At 44.7% G+C, this 22,411-nt stretch overlaps 1 protein-coding gene across 3 annotated transcripts in view; it reads left to right on the top strand.

Annotated features, from left to right (window-relative positions):
* The window catches only part of SLC25A21 (solute carrier family 25 member 21), an 847,107-nt gene that overhangs the window by 677,159 nt on the left and 147,537 nt on the right, over positions 1-22,411 (top strand). For all 3 annotated transcript variants that reach the window (XM_029598981.1, XM_029598980.1, XM_029598982.1), the window contains one exon: positions 17,283-17,349. In XM_029598981.1, coding sequence (XP_029454841.1) covers positions 17,283-17,349 — 67 coding nt within the window. The remainder of the gene's footprint in view (positions 1-17,282; positions 17,350-22,411) is intronic.

The following is a 22,411-nucleotide window of genomic DNA, read 5'->3' as shown; positions in this document are numbered from 1 at the left end:
TCCACTCCACTCTCCTTACCTCTTTGGCAACTCCTCCTGCGGTTGATGGACGTCTGGCTGCCGTGGCGTCTGCCTGCCGTCCTCTCCGGCGTCCCCAGTCTGGCTTGGGTGCTGCATCCTGCCATGTTGTTCAGCTGCCATAGGGCACACGCGCCATGCGGCCCTGCTTCTTATTCTTTCTTTGGCGCGAACCTCAGGGGCGTCCCCCTGTGATGATGTCATGCATCCCAGATACAAAAGCCTATTCTGTTTGCTAGCTATTCGAGTTAGCAAGGGACTCCTTATGGATGGGATTCGCTCTCTGTACTTAGCTACTCTGCCTTTCCTTAATTGGACTTACTCTATCGGGGTACCCGCTCCTCAGGGGCCTCTCTCTTTTCTTTCAGGTCGCTGTCTGGAACCGGTACTCGCTCCTCGAGGGCCTATGTTCCCGGACTTGCTGCCTGAGCTCACTTCTGCTTGGAAGAAGCCGCTGCCTACACCATCAGTGAGTTACCATCTATACTCTCTCAGAGCTGTTCCCTGGAACCAGGTACTCGCTCCTCGAGGGCCTGCCTCTATTCCAGCTTCTGTGTTACCTTCCGGGAGAAACCACTGTGTGAGTAATCAACCAACGAGGCTCTATACCAGAACCCTGTGTATGCCCCACTGTTCTCACTATCTCAGTTCCTCTCCACTACAGCACAGTTATTGAGGGATCGCTGTTCCAGTGTCCTGAGGGACTACAAGCCCAGGCGGGCTTCATCTCTACACACTACTGCCACCTCTGGTGGTTTCTCAACTCTGTTTAATAAAAGATAATTCTGTATTGTGTATCCTAAAGCTGAGCCTGACCTGTGGCCCCTCATGGGACTTCCCTCCGTGGGCATGGTCATCTGCTACAGTGTCCAAGGGTCCACCCAAAACCTTACAAACAATAACATATATTTTATTATTGCATGATTTATTATGTATGTTTTACTACTGTGAACTGCTTCGAACAATTTGTATGAGTGTGGGCTATAAATTTTATAAATTCATAAAAGTCTGAATCTGCCTACAAATTAAATTAACAAATTACGAGCTTTCTTCTTGATAACTACATAATAACTAACTCCTCTGCTAACTACAATATTTGAGGAATTTGCAAGGAGGTGGTCTATGAAGCAAACAAACTGACCAAACCAAGGCTTTCAACAGCAAAATCTCCATAATTAAATCCGTTTCCAAATCTAACCTTTCAACTTGTAATGTTTTCCTATATATATAAAACAAGATACCCCCACTCTCCATTTACCTATATGAAATTGCTCCACCAATGCAAAAACTGACAGACAAGATTGATTCAACAATGAAGTGTCTACATCTGTACACTGGAATTCAGTAATCAATAACAAATATAGAGGTAGATTTTAAAAGTCTGGTACGCGCCAAAATCAGGAGATGCATGCACAAGTCGGGCTTGCGTGTGCCCACTGATTTTTAAAAGCCGCCCAAATGCACAATCTCCCGCTGCATGCACATCTCACTTAATTTAAAAAAGGGATATGGTGTGGGCATGGGCATTGTGGGGCATGGCCAAGAGTTGTGCGCCTAAATACTTATGCGCCCTGGCATGCATTCAGGTCCACTGATGCATAAGTTTACTTCTGCTATGGAGGAGGTGTAAGTTTTACAAAAGATAAACAGCCTGTAAGGATAGCGGAGTGAAATCTGTAGAAGCTGGAGCAGGAACCATGCTGACTCCAGCCTTTCTTCATGCACTTTAACTTTTATTCATGTAAACAGCAAAACAGAACAGTAGACTACCTACCTTTGCAGTATACTCACAATATAACTTCCCAGAAAGGGTCAGGAGCTCCTGATCCTGAAGATGGGCTCACATTCTTATCCTGCCCCAGCAGGTTACCACCCACAGAGCTCTCTCTCTCCCTGTAGGATTTAAGGGTAAATGCCTGGTCCAGCACAGGTTAAGGAGATGAAGTAGGGCCACTCCTTCACACAGCCATTTTGGTGGAGTTTAAAGGGTCTGGGGTAATTGGGGGGAATGCAGGCTATTAAGCCAGGCGGTTTGGAGGACCTAGCTCCACACTGGATGAACAGGTGGATGAACTGATGAAACTGGTCATGGCATGGGTGCATGCCAGGTTTAAAATACCCTTGTAGAAATGGGATTTACGTGCCTAGGCGCAAGCCCACTTAATATTAGGCAGACGTGTGCACGATCAGGCTATTTTATAACATGCACACATATGTGCTTGCAAGTTATAAAATCTCCATGTCCTTGGGGGTGCACGACACACACACCCGCCAATGTGTGCCCGTGCGCTGCTTTGAAAGTTTCACTCCCTATGCTTATTGTACTAGATCACATTCTAGATCTTCCTTATTTCATATAGATCTAATAGTAATATACTTTTTTGAACAGTCAAAGAATTATGAACATAATCAATACAATGATTCTCAATATTATTTGGAAAACATACCAAATTCCTATGCATTCTAGATATATGAAATGACTTGGCTCTGTCCTATTGTAAAGAGTACATCCACCAAATCACTTGCCATCAAGCTATCTGTTACAAAATGCCAGCATATACTCAAAAACCTTAGAAACAAATCCAGCCAATTAATCTGCATATATGCCAACAATGACCCTCTATAAAGAGCGCCATTCACTTGGACCCTTAAACAGCAGCTGGCTAGGCGAATACCTTTATAAGGCACAGTGCTGGCCCTGCTAAACATCCCAGGGAGATATGTCCATTCCATCTTATTCAGTCAGCCAGGGATGAAAAAAGAATCAAATTATATCATTTTGTGTCATTTTTTATTTTACCTTGGCCTTACATGGTCATACCTGGGCAGATAACAGTCCTAGGTATCCTTTCATGAGATATTCAGTATCTGATTAAGTTTATAGCAAAATCTGGAAAGACAACTTATTAAGTAATAAGAGTCTTCTAGCCATTCATTTATTCATGCTGTTACGAGCGCGCGCGGGCGTCTCGGGCGGGTGGTGAGCCCTTGGGCCACGGCAGGACCCCAGGAGGAGCCCAAGGCCACACCGTGGGAGGTGAGCTGAGCAGGCATGGTGAGCCAGGCAGGCAGGAACAGAAGCAGGGAGTCCGGCCCTCAACCGGACCTGCATGCCCATGGTAGCCAACACGGGGAAGTTGACTAGTGAACGGTCCTCCGACTGTTCCCGGCCCTTTCGGACCCGCCGCAGGGAACGGCAATGGGCAGCAGGCCGGACAGAGGCGAGGGCAGACAGAGTCCTTAAACTGAAGACATCAGACGGGGCAGAAGCAAGACGAAGACATCAGGACAAGGGCTGAAGCGAGACACAGGAAAGGCCCAGGCGAGCAGGAACTCCGATGCTGGGATACTCACATCCGAAGCCCCCTCGGCTGGCAGAAGCTCAAGAGCCCGTGGGACGAATCCCTCCTGTTGGCCACTCCAGGGCCCAACAGGACAGAAGGCTCAGGAACCAGGTCAAGGCAGAGACAGGTAGACATCCGGGCAAGGGCTGAAGCAGACACTGGAGACAAGGCTGGACGGGAACATTGCACTGTCCATCAGAGCGCCCTACTCAGCCCGCCCGTGGGACTGAGTCGCGGACCACCCTGACCCAGACGCGCCCTACACAGCCCTGAGAGGCTGGTCGCGGACCACGCTGAGAAGGAGGGCGCGGGGAAGACCCAGGCGAACAGGAACTCCGATGCTGGGATACTCACATCCGAAGCCCTTTCGGCTGGCAGGAACAGGAGCAGACAACAGGCACACATCAAGGCAGACATCAGGAAACATGGAGGACCTGGACCGGCAAGGTTACAGACAACTGTAATGCACAATCTGCAGGCCGAAGACAAGCAGGAGTCGGAGTCACGGACCGGAGTCAAGGCAGGCTGAAGACAAGCAGGAGTCGGAGTCACGGACCGGAGTCAAGGCAGGCTGAAGACAAGCAGGAGTCGGAGTCACGGACCGGAGTCAAGGCAGGCTGAAGACAAGCAGGAGTCAGAGTCACAGACCGGAGTCAAGGCAGGCTGAAGACAAGCAGGAGTCGGAGTCACAGACCGGAGTCAAGGCAGGCTGAAGACAAGCAGGAGTCAGAGTCACAGACCGGAGTCAAGGCAGGCTGAAGACAAGCAGGAGTCGGAGTCACGGACCGGAGTCAAGGCAGGCTGAAGACAAGCAGGAGTCGGAGTCACGGACCGGAGTCAAGGCAGGCTGAAGACAAGCAGAAGTCGGAGTCACAGACCGGAGTCAAGGCAGGCTGAAGACAAGCAGGAGTCAGAGTCACAGACCGGAGTCAAGGCAGGCTGAAGACAAGCAGGAGTCAGAGTCACAGACCGGAGTCAAGGCAGGCTGAAGACAAGCAGGAGTCGGAGTCACAGACCGGAGTCAAGGCAGGCTGAAGACAAGCAGGAGTCGGAGTCACGGACCGGAGTCAAGGCAGGCTGAAGACAAGCAGGAGTCGGAGTCACGGACCGGAGTCAAGGCAGGCTGAAGACAAGCAGGAGTCGGAGTCACAGACCGGAGTCAAGGCAGGCTGAAGACAAGCAGGAGTCGGAGTCACGGACCGGAGTCAAGGCATGCTGACGACAAGCAGGAGTCGGAGTCACGGAGGACCTGGATCGGGAGAGGCCACAGGCAACTGTGTAACCCAATCCGAAGGCAAAGACACAGTGAACAGAAAGTCCTTAAATACTGGAGGTAGAGGGCAACTCCCTGGGAGGAGCTTGCCAGGACCGCCCACCGCTGGTCCTATAACTAGGGTAGAGAGCTGCGGGCCAGCCCCTAGGGAAGGGCGTCGCCCAACAGGAAGTCCAAACACTGAGGCTGCAAGCCACCGGCACAGCTAGGCCTCTCAGGCCCTGGAGCAAGTCCTGGATGATGCGCAGGCGAGGCCCTGGCTTCAGAGCGGCCTCTGGAGGAAGGTAAGAGACCTCCTGCAGCGCAGCAGCAGGGGGGATCGCAACACATGCATCCATCATTAGCTCACTTTTCATCAACATCCAGCCTTTTCCAGCTATGTATTATCCTTCCATTTTTCAGATATATATTGTCATCCAACCTTCAAATCTCCAGTTTCCCTTTCAATACACATTAAGATAATTTCTTAGCTTGTTATAGGCGTCTCATTTTCCATTACATGATATTCAAAGAAGGCAAATACAGTATTTTATATTCCCTTTGTCAGGCTTATGTAGCAGGCATCATTCAACCATGAGACCATCCTCAGATTTGGACAGATTAGGAAATGTGGAAAAAGAAATAGATATTGCTCCATCATCATCTGATGTTGCCTAAGTACTGTCAATTATGGCAGCATTCTTTAAGTCTTTCCTGTCACTGTTTTTCTTTTAGATATAAACCTCTTTGATCTTCATTTGCGCTTGATTGTACCTACTTGAATTTAAAAGTGTCAAAGTGTTAATAGCAGCGATACATACGTATAGATAGGTAGACAGATAGATAGAGATAGAGATAAAATAAACAGTAAGACTAGTATAACGGCTTATTGAGATTACTTGCTTTCAAGTCAGGAGTAAATACAGTTTTTCATGATTTGATGTAGCTTTGGCTGTATTGTTTTAGTACGAAGCTTGCATAAACCAGCTACTAGATGCAGAAATTTTGAGGTTGAGCATTACTAGAATAACAGATGATCTGCTTAATACAGTGAGACAAGAGATAAAAGTGAAAGATCCAGCAAATTGAGGGCAATTCCAAATGTATTGCAATAATTTAGGACAGCCACTAATTTAGGTTAGTCAGCTTCCTGCTGCCTGCCTGGATGACTTAAGGCTTCCAGGAAAGAAACTGAAACCATAAGAATGCTGAAAACCTGGAAGAAGTGCAAACTGAGAAGGCAAAACTAATTCCACTCTTTCAGCAATCATTCCAGTGATTATTGTTGGAACCATTTCCTCGAACAGGGCTGAATGTTTGTGTCCATTCCCGTTCTCAGTTAAACAGACCTTAGGAGGTTACATTTTCCAAAGCTTAGTTGAGATTTACATGCGTAAAAAAGAAGTTACATGGGTAGAGTTGCTGAATGCCTCTTTAATGCATTTTCAGCCACCAGAATTATTTGTGTACTTCCTTAACACGCAGAAACTTAGCTGCATAATACAGAAGTATTCTGGGTGGAGGGAAGGCAGTATTGATTATATGTGCATGCCTTACTTTTTCAAATACATGCATGTAGATAGCATGCCATTACCACTACATAACTTTGCACTTGCATTTTTCATCTCCTAAATGTATGTACATCTATTTGTCCACATAACAATAGATTTTCAAGTTCAACTTAGATGGGTGCCTTGTAGCTGAATATTGGAAATGTTTTGTGTGGTCTTAAAAATATGTACGTAACATGCAGTTAGGGTCCCAGTTGATATCCCAAAATGTAAACAGCGAGATATATTTTCAAGGCTCTAGGTGGGATGTATGACCATAAAATAAGGAGTTATGCTGAATCTGCATGAGTACTATAGATTTTCAGACACCTTAAAGTATGAGTGTACATTTAGCTACATTGAAAAAGGGGGTGTGGTGAGGTGGTCATTGTGGAGACAAGTTTATAAACTACATGCATAAGCAGTGGAATGGGGTAGGCCATTGAGGCCTCGGCCTGAACAATTTTTTGCCCCACACTAGGGAAGATAGGGGGCAGGGGCTGAGGTTGTTTTATTTGTGCCCCCAACCAAAAAGGTGTTCCACTGCCCCCTGACTACATGTGTACATTTTTATTTCTAATAGACAAAAAAGGAGATTGTGCGAAAATACTCATAAACTGTCCAGACAAAAAAAGTCTATAAATATTGTTTAATAGAGTAAAGCATTAATATATCTTGCTCTTGCATTATAATTGTTGTCAGGGTTGGAAAAAGACCCCCGACATGAGCCATGTTTCAAAACAAGCTGTTTCAAGGGGAAGACAACAATCTGAAAGATAAATAAATTAATAAACATCTATAAATCGAAACAGTAACCAAAGCATAACCATAATTCAAGAAATAAAGCTTACAGTATTCATAGAAAATATGTACAAAGGCTTAAAGCATAGACCTGAGCTCAGAACAATGCTTTATAAGATCCAATAGGCACTAAACAAATTATGTGGGGAACCAGAGCCAATAGAGTAAGAAACGGTGACAATCACAAAACAGAAATAAAAGTGTAAAGAGAGAATGAATCTAAACAACATTATCAAATGCAGGCAAACCAATCAATTACTAAGTTCAAACCTGCAGGATGTAAAGAATTAAGTATATAAATCCAACATTGTTCATGATGGACTAGGTGCAGAGCAAAATTGTCACTACGGGTCCGAGGTGAGCAATGTTCCAAGTCAGAAAATCTTAGATTGGACACTTTGGGGCCAATATAATAAGACCCGCAGCAAACAGGCGCTAGTTATGAGCATGGGTTTTGATCATCGTGCACAGCTGAAGATGCTGCTTTCGCGGGCTGTAAAAAAATAAATTATGCAAATGATTTGCACGCAGAAATCTGCGCAGATATGGAAATATACGCAGACCTAGTAAGGGCCTATGTAATAAGTGGCCGCATCTGTGCTCAAAACCTGCTCTGATAATCTGCGCATAAAAGCGAGTGAGTGAACGGGTCTCCCTATTAAGTGAAAGTATGATCCTGGAAAGTATTTTTAATATTTCAAATAACTGTGCTACAGAAAACATGGCAAATATTATCATGGATGCTAATTCACACTGGCATAGCAGTGAGATAGGTGCTCAGTTGGGGACCAATGTGGATGCTCGGATGCTGGCATAGGCACTCACGGGTGCCCAGAAAGGCGCCTAGCTAATCTTGCCACTCAGGTGCTGAGCTATGTGCTTACTTGGTCGCGAATCTATATGATCGGGAGCCCAGAAAGGTGCCTAGCTAATCTTGCCGCTCAGGTGCTGAGCTCAGCGCTTACTTGGTTGTAAATCTATACGATTGACCAATCTTGCCGCTCAGGTGCTGAGCTAGGTGCTGAGCTGGTCGCAAATCTGGCCACTTGGACGTCGAGAAAAGCGACTAGGGAAGCACCTACCTAAGCTGGCCATTCTGACGCTGAGAAAAGCGCTTAGCGTAGCTGGCCGCTCAGTCACCCAGAAAAGAGCTTTGCTAAGCTGGCCACTCGGATGCTGAGACATGAGCTCAGCTAGGTGGTTTTCAGGACACTCAGACGCCAGCGTGGCAGTAAAAAACCCACATTAAAAAACCCGCACTAGCATTAGTGCAGCTCTCTGCATGCATTCATGCATGCATCCTGCAACATTGCATTGCCGCCTTTGCATGCCTTTAGCATGCATTCACACAGGAAAAACTGCGGCTCTGTAAGTGCGTTCGTACGTGCTTTTTTCTCCGCACACAAAACCCTTATTACATCTCCGTATAGGGATTTGCGCAGGAAAATGCATGTATAAATGCATACATAGGTATGCAGAAACCTGCGGCAGCTTCAGCGCACCTTATTACATCGACCCCTTTGTACTGAGAATGAGGTCAAAGGGAAACCAGAGGAGGCACCTGTCAGGCATTACTGATATTGCTACAAAGTTCATAGATCCAGGTTTTGCTCTTTCTTAGAGTCTTACCAATATATAATCATGAGCAAGGGCACTAACCCGATAATTGGGGTCCCCTGAAAAAAAAAAGCCCGAACCATGGGAAAAATGAAATTTCCCATGGCGGATTGAAAACGAAGCCCAAACCGAATGGTTTTCCCACTGCACATCTCTAATCACATCTTGTACTTTGAAATTAAAAATGGTTCACACTATCACAACTGTTATAACCGAAATATGGGATGCCCTCACTACTATTCTTGGGGTTTAAGAGTCCTTGGAGTCTCCTGACTCCAAGGACTCTTCCTGGTACCTGATTCTCTTAATGCTTGAATCTTTCTCCCGCACACCTCTCCTTCTGTCTTCTGAACTCCTTCAGACTCCTTGATCAGAACACTGGATGGGCAGCATTCTTCATTTTTCTTTCCTTACTGATGATTACCTCTGGACAGGTATCTGACACTCAGTTTTCTTGTTTCTCCTACATCCTTGTTCACATACAGATTTTTTTTATCAGTGTTTTCTTTACAAAGGCAAACCCAGAATGAGAGGCTTATACCCTTAGAGTAGGGATGTTCTCCACCCCATTGATGGATTCCTCAGTAACAGCAATTTATAGTCAAATATCAGAAGCATCACCACAGGAAACTGTCTATGTGGCCCTCTATACTCACTATAGGACTCTGAAGAACTGAAGACATATAGCAGACTTTCTCCTTTCCTAAACTCCAAACCTCTGCAGAGATTCAAGGGAATGGACTTCTCTTCCCCAGCCAAACCCTGGACTATACCATTGTGGCCATTCCTAGAGGGGAATGCCATAGCCAATGGTTCAGTCCACTCACTGCTCTGACAATTACAATGTGTCCCTCCTCCCCCAGGAGGAGCACAGACTTAATGAAGGGACCATAGGCTCCTTTACACAAATGTAATATGTCAGGAATTTACTGTTTCTTTTACAGTATTAGCAAATATAATATAGTTTTAAGTAAGATAATAAGGCCTTATACTAAGATCATTTTTCTTCATCTGACTCTTTTTTTCCCCTTTATTATCTTACTGGACAGTATTCACCGCCAATGTACCAACATTCATCTGGGTGGTTTCTAGGGAGTAGTAGCCTACTGGTTCCAGCCCAGATATCATGTGGCTTGTGTATTTCTTAGACGTGCTTCCTTTTATCTTCCCCTTGTTTTCTCCTTATCACCTCTCTCCTTGCCTCTGCTCAGGAGAAAGTGAAGAGTAGATTGTTCGCAATACTGCAGCCTCCCAACCCTGTTTCTACCATTGCCCTCAATAGCTATCTCAAAAAATGCTTGAATTCTGTTGTTAGGTTATTGAAGCCATCTACCGCCCACTCAGTAAAGTAGTATTTTCTCACATTTCTTCTGAGCCTTCCTCCTCCCTCCAGCCTCATATCATGACCATTTGTATTTGAAATCCCTTTTCTGGGGAAAATTTCTCCATCCTGGGATTTCTTGAAGTCTTTCAAATGTTTGAATGTTTGACCATATCCATAGCAATAGCTAAGTTATTTGCTCTAAAGTTAACAACTGGCTCTGTATTATTCGATCAGGCTGACTCAAATCTGGTTTTAGTCCATTTATGGATTTGCAGTTTCATGTTTAAAAGGAAATAAGGCTACAGTGGCATAGATGCAGTGGAATAAAACCTAAACTGGATCAGTCTGCCCAGATGGCATTGAGCGAGTTGATGACATTGTAGGGCCTATGCAATAAAACTTGCACTAAAAAAACTTTTGTGGTTAATTTTCATGTACATATTAAAACCTCATGTAATAAGGGCACAGTAAAACTTGGCCTCGATAGCATGGTTTTGGTACTAACATGAATGCTAACACAAATGCACTCTAGCTGCTGGGTAAATCATCCCAAAGTGAAATGTCCTTGCTCCCCATCCCAGGGACCAGCATGTCTTGATGTTCCCCCTCCCCACACACACAACATGAATGGGCTTAGGAGACACCCCAGAATACCTGAAAATGGGGGCTCAGTGGCCCCCAACTTTGGACTCCTCTAGCAAATAACGCTCTGCTGGCAGGGGGCATCTTTATCCTGTGCATTTGGATGAGTGGAAGGAGGGAGGCAAGTTGGACCTTGATCTTGTGCCAATGGATGCTGGGGCAAGTGGGCCTTTTTTCTTGTAGCCAAGCTCGTAAATAGAGAAGGGACAGCAGGAGGGGAGGAAAAGGGGGTCCTGTGGGCCCCTGCCTGCAGTGTTGAGGGGGTGGGAGCTGGGGCTCAGATGATAGGGCTGCCAAACTCCTGCCTTTGCGTGTGTTGGGAGTGGGGTCAAGAGTTGAATGTGCTTATGTCACTATCAGTAGAGTGTATGTTTCTATTAGAAAATGAAGCTCTGGATATCACCGTGGAGTGTAAGAGAGAAATATATGCAAAGGAGAGAGCTCTGAATGAGTTGTTATAGGAAGAAAAGGACTATGCCTTATGTGTGAATAAGGCACAGAAGCATGCAGTCAGAAAGACTGCATGCTTCTGTGAGAGATACTTAAGAAATAGTACAGTATAATAGACAGAGTAGTACATGTAAGAACTAGTATAAAGAAAATATGCCTGGCGGTGTGACAACAGATTTTTCAGGACATGGTAGAATATAAACATACCTGGGAACTCTCTGGATTTAGCCCGGAGACTCTGGAAATCTAGACAAATTACCAGGTTGGACCATAAAATCTCTGGGTGCCGCTGTTTCTTAATTTGCTGCACTGTTTCCTCTCGCTGCTCTTGGTTAAATTCTGGCCCATGTCACAGTGAAGCAGGGCATGCACGACAACAATTTCAGCAATGGCACAGACACGCGAGGTGAAGAAGAGGCTGCAAGGGACTAGGCAGGTGCCATCAGTGTACGTGAGGACTTCCGTTGCGAGAGAGAGAGAGAGAGAGAGAGAGATACCAGTGTAAGAAGGGCACTTTAAACTCAAGGTGGGTTAGGCGGGGGGGGGGGGGGGGGGGGGCGCGATGTTACATTGGTCTGCCTAGGACAGTACAGACCCTTGCACTGGTCCTGTGCACGAGGATTGCAGGGGCCCGTGGTAAAACAATTCCTGTTATTGTGTGTTAGGGGAGGGAAGAGGGAAAGTGTGTTGTGTCGCTGTACTTGCTCTCCTCCCCCCGCTCTCCCTCCCCCCTACTAATCTTGAGAAATTCCAGGGTGAGCAGAACTCATAGGTTCCCACTGAACATCAGGAACAGCAGGCAGACATCTGGACTGGAACACGGATTACAGGATCAGGAGACAGACCTCAGGACTGGATCACGGATATCAGGAACAGCAGGCAGACATCTGGACTGGAACATGGACAACGGGACAAGACGAGGAGCTCCAACAAAGAACAGGAAACATAAGACCTTGAAGAAGAGCTGGAACAGGGATGACTCCTGGAGTGAAGGACAGGAAGATCGCAGGAGTGACTAACTCCTTGTGAAGGCAACACTGGAATGAAGGCTGGATCCTTTTGTAGGGCTGAAGAGGCCAATGCCCGGGGAGGAGCTAGGAGAGGGCCACACCTGGCTGGCACTTGAAAAGGAGAAGGCATATGCCCGCGCCTAAGAAGAGCTGGAGGAGAGAAACAGGATCATTGGTGGCATCTTCCCAGCCAAGTGGAAGGCCCAAGAAGCAGGCAAGCAGCGGGAGCAGCCCTGCCAAGAAGCTGGAGGAAGGCAGGCTGCAGGAGCGGCTTCCAGCCGCAAAGAAATCAAGCAGGGAGAGTAGGAGGGCTGCAGGCACCAGCAGGGACGGCTTCCCTGCCAGGCAAGGACCCGGGCAGCAGCAGACACCGGCAGGGACGGCTTCCCTGCCAGCTGAAGATCCCGGCACGGCAAGGACAGCTTCCTTGCCTCCCGAGGACCCCGGGAGCGGCTGCAGCGCATCGGGGAGAGCAGGAGCAGCAGCGGTGGTCCCGACTATGAGGGAGAGCTCCCAGCGGCTCGGCCCTGCCACGCAGGGCAGGAGGCAGCCAGGGAGGAGCCCGGACACAGCGGCATGACTGCCGCGGAGGGAAAGGCGTCAGTGGCCTGACTGGCCACGGGAGGTATGGAGACAGCCTGTGCTCCTCGCGGGCAGGTTCACAACAATTTTCACTTATAACCAGTCTTCCAGAAGGAAGATATATTATCTCCTGAATTAAACATCTTATTTATTTATTTAAGAACATTTATTAACTGCAAATTACAGGCTGTGTTCTAAATGGTTTATAGCTTACATAAACAACACTTACCACACAATAGATCACAAACTCTAACAAAATAATAAAATTAAAAGTTATAAAATTATAACTGTATATCCAGAAATCCTGAGACAATTTGCTGTGGGAAGATGTATCAAAGACCAGACACATGAGATCAACGTAAGGAGTTAGGAGCCTAAATTGGCCCCTTTGAAAACTGAGTAGGTTTGAATTCCTAAACATGTGTCTACTTTTTACTGAGTTCCTAAAAAGTGAGTGGCTGCAGGGATAGTGTTAGGGCTAAGAAAGAAAGTTGGGTGCCTAGTGTGATTTTCAGCGCTAGGCACCTCTATCTAGTAGAAATGAATTGCAAGCCTAAATTTATGCACCTAATCTTTAGAAAAGGGCTGAGATGTTGGATTAAAGTCATATTGGGTGGGGTTCTGTGTGTTGATTTCAGCATGGGAATCGGTATGCTTATTTATCTACCCAGAATATTAGAGAATGGGATTGTCACCTCTTGCACATACCATAACTGGACATATCTCTTACCTCCAACTCCCTAGCAACAGGATGAAAGTGGTACTTAATGCTTGTGTATGGTACATAATGCCTGTGTATCGCCTCCTCTGACGCCTGCTTGCAGTATTACAGTTTGAAATGCCCAGTTCTGGCTGGGCCTGTGAGATCTACAGTGCACTGCATGGTTCAAACCATGACTGGAAATGGAAAGCAGAGGAGGCCGGTGTGATATGAAATGCTGTCCTCTTCTTGCTGGCTGGAAGGGGGAAGAAAGGGTTTGGGGGGGCAGGTGGCACCAAGGATCATGGGAAATGGGGATAGAGAATTGGGAATGGGCAGGCAATGCCCCCATATGCAGGTTGTAGCACCTGCCCATAATGCTTGATCTATGTTTAAAACTGGACAGCAGGGATTATAAATTGCCATCTGAATGGACTGGACCTTTACTGAGGTCCAAAGAGGAAATACCTGTATGACTGACATCTAAGATATATCCTTAGTTAAAGCAATGTAGTCAGGAACAATTGAGCAGACTGGGTGGACCAATTGGACTTTATCTGCTCTCATTTACTTCATTTCTATAATGGATCTGATGGTGTATAAGAAAGAAAGAGATGTCAAAAAAAAAAAAAAAAGAAGGAAATACAGACAAGACACATAAAGGAGACAATGAATGGCTGAAAGAAATGTCAGAAACATTCAGTCAGGAATATAACAGTTGATTAATCAAGAAATAAACTATACTAAAAATGTTTTGGGTCTACATTCAGCCACTGAGCGGCTGTTAGCCAAATACACATATCCGGCTAACTTAACCGGGATATTCAATGGCGCAGGAATGCTGCTGAATATACCCAGCTATCTTAAAAGGTAGCTGGATAGGTATAATATGTCTAACTTTAGACCTGACTACAGCATGGATAGACTTAGGTTAACTGCTAACTCTGCTCCTCCCCAGAACACCTACCACTCGCTAGGGGTGTGCATTCGGATTGACCGCATTAGTAAAACGCAACTTATATTTTTTTTTTACTTAAAAAATTGATTCGACATAAACGATCGGATTTCCCACATATCGAACATAGATATGTTCGATATGTGGGAAATCGCGATTGTTGAGCCAAAAATAAAAATATAAACCCCCTCACCCTCCTTAACCCCCCCCCCCGACTTACCACAACTCCCTGGTGATGGAGCGAGGAGTGAGGACGCCATTTCTGCAATCCTTGGCGAGAAGCATGTGACGTCGGCGGCACGTCGAGTGACGCCGGCGTCACGTGATTCCCGGCTCGTTCGCGCCGGACGGCTCGTTCGGCCCAAAAAGAACTTTTGGCCAGCTTGAGGGGGTCAGGAGGCCCCCCCAAGCTGGCCAAAAGTTCTTTTTGGGCCGAACGAGCCGTCCGGCGCGAACGAGCCGGGAATCACGTGACGCCGCGTCACTCGACGTGCCACCGACGTCACATGCTTCTCGCCAAGGATTGCAGAAATGACGTCCTCACTCCTCGCTCCATCACCAGGGAGTTGTGGTAAGTCTGGGGGGGGGATTAAGGAGGGTGAGGGGGTTTAAATTTTTTTTTTGCACATATGTACATATACCCAACTCATTGGATTTTTTTTATGTCCATATTGGCCGCAAGTGGGACCCCCTTTCGGACATAAAAAATATGAACATAAAATTTTGCTCTGCACATCCCTACCACTCGCCCCAGGAACACCCTAGACATATCCAGCTAAATTCTAGCCCGATAAAGAGTTATCCACCTAGAATTTAGCCAGATAAGTCACCAAATATTGTGGCTAAGCCATTTAGACAGATAACTTTTCAATGATCCATCTAAATGGCTTTTGAATATTTACCCCATTTATTTTTGTGCGGACTGTTATAATAATTATAGTATATATTCTTTGAGGTTCTCATAACAATTTTGTGGTTTTTTTCTGTTGAAACTGTTCTTTAAAATAAAGAAGTAGGAGCCTGGGCCCCTTCTTCCCACCCCTCGGCAGAAGGAAGGAGGAGATTCATCAGCCTGCGGGCTTGGAGAAGGCGGGGGCTGTTGCATGTGGGTGTTGTGCAAGGAGAGAGGATGAGTGAGTGTGTGTGGGGCATGCATGTATGTGAGTGTGCATGTGTATGTGTATGAAAGAGGGAGAGGTATGAATGAGTGAGTGTGTGTGGGCATGCATGTATGTGAGTGTGTATGTGTATGAAAGAGGGGAAGGTATGAATGAGTGAGTGTGTGTGGGCATGCATGTATGTGAGTGTGTATGTGTATGTGTATGAAAGAGGGGAGGTATGAATGAGTGAGTGTGTGTGGGCATGCATGTATGTGAGTGTGCATGTGTATGTGTATGAAAGAGGGGAAGGTATGAATGAGTGTGTGTGGGCATGCATGAATGTAAGTGTGCATGTGTATGTGTATGAAAGAGGGGAGGTATGAATGAGTGAGAGTGTGTGGGCATGCATATATGTGAATGTGCATGTGTATGTGTATGAAGGAGAGGGAGGTATGACTGAGTGTGTGTGTGTGTGTGTGTGTAAGGGAGAGTGAGAGGAGTGTGAGAGTGTTTGAGTATGAGAGTGAACACACGAGGGTATAAGAGAAATAATAATTCAAGAAATCCCGAGACAATGTGCTGTGGGAGGATGTGTCCATGCTGCTGCCATTCCCCCGCCCCTGGTTAATGCACAAAATCTCAGGGTGGGTGGAAATCAGAGGTTCCCAGGTATGGTGATATGACCCATAGAACTGCACACAGTACTCCAGCTAGACTCTCACCAATGATCATTACAGGGCCATAAGACCTCTTGTTTTCTATTAACAATTCCTCTCTCTCTTTGATCTAGCATTCCTTTGGCTCTTGCCATTGCCCTGTTTTCTACCTTTGGTGCATCAATTTCTGATAAGTCCGAGATATCTCTGCTGATGAATGCATATCAGTGCCTCACCGTCTCTTTTGTCTTGTTATACAGTAAATTTTTATCATCAGAAGAACCCCTTAAGGTCTCATATTGTAGGAAATGGATGGTGACAGTGCACAGAAATCATGTGGATTTATAGGTTAATATGTTACTGTTTTAATGAGTATGTATTTTTAGTGTCATATTCTATCAATAGATTTACACAATTATCATATCATTTAGCAGGATTTAAACCTCATTGTGTCATTCAGATATTTTTCATCTATAGACATACCTATGTACTAATAATTGAGTTCTGGGCTTTGCTGTGACATAAGTACTATTTAGTCATGAATATACGATATTATTACAGTCCTGAGTATATGATCTTATTTAGATTTGTGTTAGTATTCAGCCCAGAGGTCAGATTATTGTTAATCCTGAGTATATTACCAGATATTATTTTCTCTGAGTTACCCATACCTTTGGCTCTTCCTCCTCCCAGTTCGAGTGACCCTGTTTTATTGTAACTTCTACCACTTTTCGCCTATTGTTCAAGTTGATGTTAATGTTATTGCGCCATTGTTCCTTGTAAACCGATATGATATGATTGGGATCATGAATGTCGGTATAAAAAAGCTCTAAATAAAAAAATAAGTAATAGATAGGGCTTATTATGTTGCCCCACACAGCCAATTAGAAACTAGCAATAGTAACTATTCAGTGAGCACCCTCTCAATCACAAAATATGACATAGCCACTGTCATTTTGTTTTCTGGTCTATAATTTGCTATTTAAAATCTTGTAAATATGTGTAAACTGCTGTAAATAGAGAAATGATTAGTTGCCATGTGTTTTTTGTGACATTTATCCAAAAGAGCTCCTTTATACCGACATACGAGAAATAAAGCTCCTTGGGGTAGAGTTCAAAGTATCCTGTGTTTACCTGTGAGACAAAAGGGGTATTTCTCTCTTGACAATGAGAGTGTTTAAGATTTTCAAAGCCATTGTTAGAGGCAGAGTTGCCAACTGACTAATGCCTTCTCTCTCCTGTGTACACTGCAAAATAGTCTTTTGTGTATCTCTTCAACAGGTTGTATGGTTTCTACAAAGGAATCTTCCCACCAATTCTGGCTGAAACACCCAAAAGAGCAGTAAAGGTAAAGAGCTTGCTTTCTCTACCTTATTATAAAGATGTATAGAGTATAATAAATGAGCTAAATCAATAAAACATCTTGGGGCTCCTCCCTTCAAAAGCGTTTCTTTCATTCTGTGCCTACTGCAAGACTCTTGAATACATGTTCTCTGCGGTCTCTGCTTCCTGTCAGGTATGGCTATGTGCAGCTCAGCTCAGACCCCTCCTGTGCCAGCCCGGACCCCTTCCATGCCTCACTGTTGCCTTCCAGTCTGATGGGGAATGTGGGAGCAGAAAATCAAATTTTCACTTTCAGTCTCAGAAGCATAAAGGCCAACAATCCACCGTGGGGCATCTGGCTAAGGGGGTCGCGTGCGATATCTAAATCGGGGCGGAGTCTGCACCGGAAGGGGAGGAGTCAGGGCGGCCTCGTGGCGGACTTCGCGACGACCTAGCGCTGCCAGCAGCGCGCCCAATAGCACCACCTTTCATGGTGGCGCTATTGGGAACGAAAGCTGGCAGTGATTGCACCACAGGCCTGGCCCCTGCTTCACCTCCCCGCCCCCCGTTACCGCCAGATTTTATAAGTTCTGCGAACTTAGAAAATCCAGGCCTATGTTAGCCAGCTAAGCTTATCTCGGCTAAGTAAAAAATACCCAGATAAGGTTATCCAGCTTTCATGCAGTCCTAAAGTTATCCAGCTAATGCTAAAAATCGGTATTCGTCCGGCTAACTTACTGGGTCATTTGTTATTTCGCATTAGGGCCCTAACGCGAATGATAAATAGCACAACATGCGTTAGTATGCAAATCTTACAGTTGGAATGCAAGTGGGAGGAGATTGGGAGGAGTTAATGGAAATGAGGGTCTCCTAGCATGGAATGCGGTAGAGTGACGTGGGATTTAACTACACCTTTTTTCTGTGCGTTCTTTATATGTACCACTGTAAGAGGGGACACGTTCAACTCGGGGCAGGTTTTGGAGGTGTGGTTTTATATACACAGACTGAGGAATTAACTGCACATATGAATTCACTGAAGAATTTCTATCATTTGAGACGATGAAAGGTACCAACAAGAGGCGTTGATTTGTACAATGCAGTCTCTAGCTAGCTTGGCACAGAATATCAGGCCTGTGGTATAAACCTCAGAGGGGGATATATATATATATATATATATATATATATTTGTTTATTAATATATGGGGCCAGAAAGCCTGCAGTTTAATATGTTTGGCATTCAAAAAAGAGCAGGGCATTTAAGGTCAGGAAATAGGGATGGCCTCTAACAGACTGCAATTCCCCTTGAGTTAAAGTTCTGTAAGCCAGGCTGAGAACTCTTCTTTCCATATATTTAATTTGTTTAATGATTTTTGACCAGCTTTCCAGTAAAAATTGTCCAAAGTGTCATACAATAAGTCCATGACTCTTGAAGTTAAGTAAGTGATGTGTGTACCTGTACATATACATGTGGAAGTGAACCTGGATATCCTGACCTTGGAACTGGACTTGTAGGTACCATGACCTGAATATACCATGAAGTATTTGGATGTTATGAAGAACTCTGGACTGTCCCTGCTCTATTCCCTGAAGGAGTGTGTGGTTTATGTTGGAATCTCTGAAGATGAAGTTAATCAGTATACTGTAGTTTAAGTAACCCGGGATGGGAATTTAACTATGGGATCCAAAACGTGGGTCAGAGTAGACCTGGCGTTCCTCCTCTTTCTTTCCTAGTCAAGAGTCTGTTTTAATACACATCTGGATATGCTTCCACCTCCTCTTGCAGTTCTCGGTGGTCCAGCTCCTCTGTGATATCATCCTGCTATATCCAAAATCCATAGCGGCTAACAAAAAAACATCCATAATAAAACATGAGGGGCCCAGTATTCAAAGCAAGTTCAGTGCTATTTAGCCGGATTAGCAGAACTTATGCGACTAATAACGGCCGCTGAATATGCACCTAAGTTCAGTGGTTGCAGCTTAGCCATATAAGTCCCTTATACGGCCAAAAGTTACACCCAGAAAACGTAGGTGTGTGCTGGGTGGATCGAGGCGAAGTGAGTTAGCCGTATAACTTTTACGGCTAACTAGCGATATTTGGAGCTTGCCGCATAAGTATATGTGCTAGATGCCCCATAAAGCAGGTCTAAACTTATTCGGGTAGACTTATCCAGCTAAGTCAATTTCTTATGGCAATTTCTTATGTTCTTATGTTCTTAAGTGTGTACATATACATGTATATTCAGCAGCTTTGCAGTGCCTCTGAATATACATTGTAACTTAGCTGGATAAGTTCTAACCGGCTAAGTTACTTTATGGCCAGCTTTGAATATCTACCCATAATGTCAAAACCATGACAGACTAATAAAATACAGCAACATAAAGAATGTCCATAACTACTGAAAGGCAAAACAGAGATCAGACAGAAGACCTCCAGGCATTATAAAATATTATATTGTTATTAGTCAAAGCAGCCTAGATGTCATAAAATGTATTTAATACTGTCATATATAATAAACAGGGACTATCTCCCTGACAGGCATCAGAGGACAATGGGAAATACCTGAAATGGGTCACTATTTGAGGAAATCAATAAAATATTTTTAATGAAAGCATTTTCTGTTCATTAATGTTGTGCTTCCACAGGAAGCATGTTAACCTAGTTAACTACTTGTTAACAAGGGTGACTAACTTTGAGAAGCTGTTTTAGGGTCAGTCAGACCAATGGTCCATCTAGCCCATCTGTCTCCACTAGTAGCCCCTAAGTCACCAGATGAAAATCAGAGTTTGTCTAAGAGCTCCCTGCAGATCTAGAAAAATGTGATAACACTTGGCATGCAGCCAATCTCTAATATCCATTTATGTCCTTCAGTACATTGAACAGGACAATTTTGTCCTGCAGAATAAAACAGAATACCAGTCTTTTTGGGTGCTATAATCAGTCACTTGCCTGCGTACAGTCTGTGGCTAATTTTGTACCTGCGGCGTTGGCAGTCAATTTTCAAAGTATAGTTTTCTTTTTTAGAATTTGCTTCTGTGGGTAACTGGTGACAAAATTATGCATAGATTATGCACTCCTACTGGGGGGAGGGAGGCGGGGGGATGAAATGGGTAAAAGTAAATGTGTAGATCTGAAAACTCCATTTTGCATATGTATCTTCCTTCCCCACTCTAACCCCACTCCCCCAATGAAGAACACTCCTGCACCTGCATTTTAGATTTTCTGAGGCGGAAACAAGCCAATTTACCAAGGTAAATGGCTTTTAAAATTGTCCTGGAAAAGTATCCCTTCATGTGGTCATCCTGATAGATTTACTGCTTCATACTGCTCCTTTCAACTCTTGAGATACAAATGGTGTAGCTATCCAAATATGTCTCCATTTTTGGTGCATTTGACCATTCACCATTATTCTAGCCAGAGAAAATGTTTACACAGAAAAGGAGCAGTGGTGAAACTGATGTTCTGAAAATCAAATAAGATATTTCCATGCAATGCAAAGTGCTGGTTTACTCCCTGTATTTACATAGCATATTACTATTTATAAACAGTCGAAAGCTAACACAGGCGGAATACACGAGTACGGTTTGGACATGTTACATCTGTTCTTAAATAAAGGTGCTGCTTATTCAAATGAATCAAAATAAAGAATAAAACTGAGAAACTCAAATTACTGTTGGGGGGACAATTTTCAAAGCCAGTTCAAAGCCAGGACAATTTTCAAAGCCAGTAAATAGTGATTTATTTCAGTAAAATGGCTTGGCTATAAATGGCCCCCTTCTGTCCAGCTGGAACTACATATAGGCAGTGGGTAGTGGGCTTCCATGGTGTGTGGTCTATTAGCTGGATTTTGAGAATGTGTTCCCAGAAGGATGATTAGGTTAGAGGAGGAAAACAGCATATTTAATTTAATTGAAATTCTGATATACCGCTAATATAGTCTGACAGCTTGTTCTTAGCAATCTACACTAAGCAATAGGGAGCCCGATATTCAGCAGTGCGGGGTAAGTCTTGTTGGAAGAAATGCTGTCAGGAGGTCCTATGCAGCAACAAACTAACTCAGGTTAAGTCCTGCTGAATTTCTCACCTAAAATAACCTGGGTAAACTTATCTAAGTAACTTCTTGCTCCCTATGTCATTCAATTTGAACCTCTTAAATTCTGAAAGGTGCAGTTTAATTAAAGACAGTTTTATCTCATTACCAGGCACTCTGTGAAGTAGAAAAAAAACAACAACCCTGAAAAGAAACAGAGATGTGCATTCATTGGTCCACTTGTTTTGGCGGTGTGCCTGTATCTTGCGAACGGAAGGGAGGCGCACAAAACAGATGGTATGCGTGCATGTAGGCAGCCACCTACATGCACTTATAACATAAGCTTTGCGTGCCTACCTTCTGATCGTGAAATACACGTACACCACTGAAATGAATGAAGGAATGGACCAACAAATGCACATCCCTAGTTAAAAACACTCTCTGCACTTATGTAGCACACCTCCTATTGGAATAACAGAAAAACGAGAGGGCTGCAGATCCCTGAACAGAAACCACATATTAGCAGAAAACCTCACCTCAGTCACACATACATAGCACATACTGATTCTCACCAGATAAGACTAAAGGATCACAAATTAGAAGTAGAAGTCTGCAGACAAAAATACTTCTTTGCTCTGCCATCCTTTCCAGCCTCCCATCCTCTCCTCCTGTTCCCTGTACCATAGACTAAACCATGGAAACAAAGCTGACCGCTCAGGTTATATCAGAGGTGTAGGCACAAAGTGAGTCAAACCAATTATAAAAGCATATTACATAAACTGCAAAAAATAAATAAAGCCATGATGAAAAGCAGTACATGGTGTGGCTGTATATTTGTGCACATGAAAGACGTGAAGACAAAGGGGCCAATGCAATAAAATTTGCGGAAAGCAGGCGCTGACTTTTCAGCGCCCGCTTTCTTAGTGCATGCATGGCGCCCGCAAGGGGGGTGCCATGCAATAAACAAATTGGGGGGGTCACGCTAGCAAGGAGGTGCTAGGGTTGCTAGCGCGACCTTAGCGCCTCCTTGCTAATGCGACCCCGCTGTTACCAGCGGTC

The sequence above is a fragment of the Rhinatrema bivittatum genome, chromosome 4 (assembly GCF_901001135.1).
Source record: "Rhinatrema bivittatum chromosome 4, aRhiBiv1.1, whole genome shotgun sequence".
In the NCBI taxonomy this organism is placed as follows: Eukaryota; Metazoa; Chordata; class Amphibia; order Gymnophiona; family Rhinatrematidae; genus Rhinatrema; species Rhinatrema bivittatum.
The sequence above is the reverse complement of the archived record's forward strand: the minus strand, read 5'-3'. Positions and strand labels throughout refer to the sequence as shown.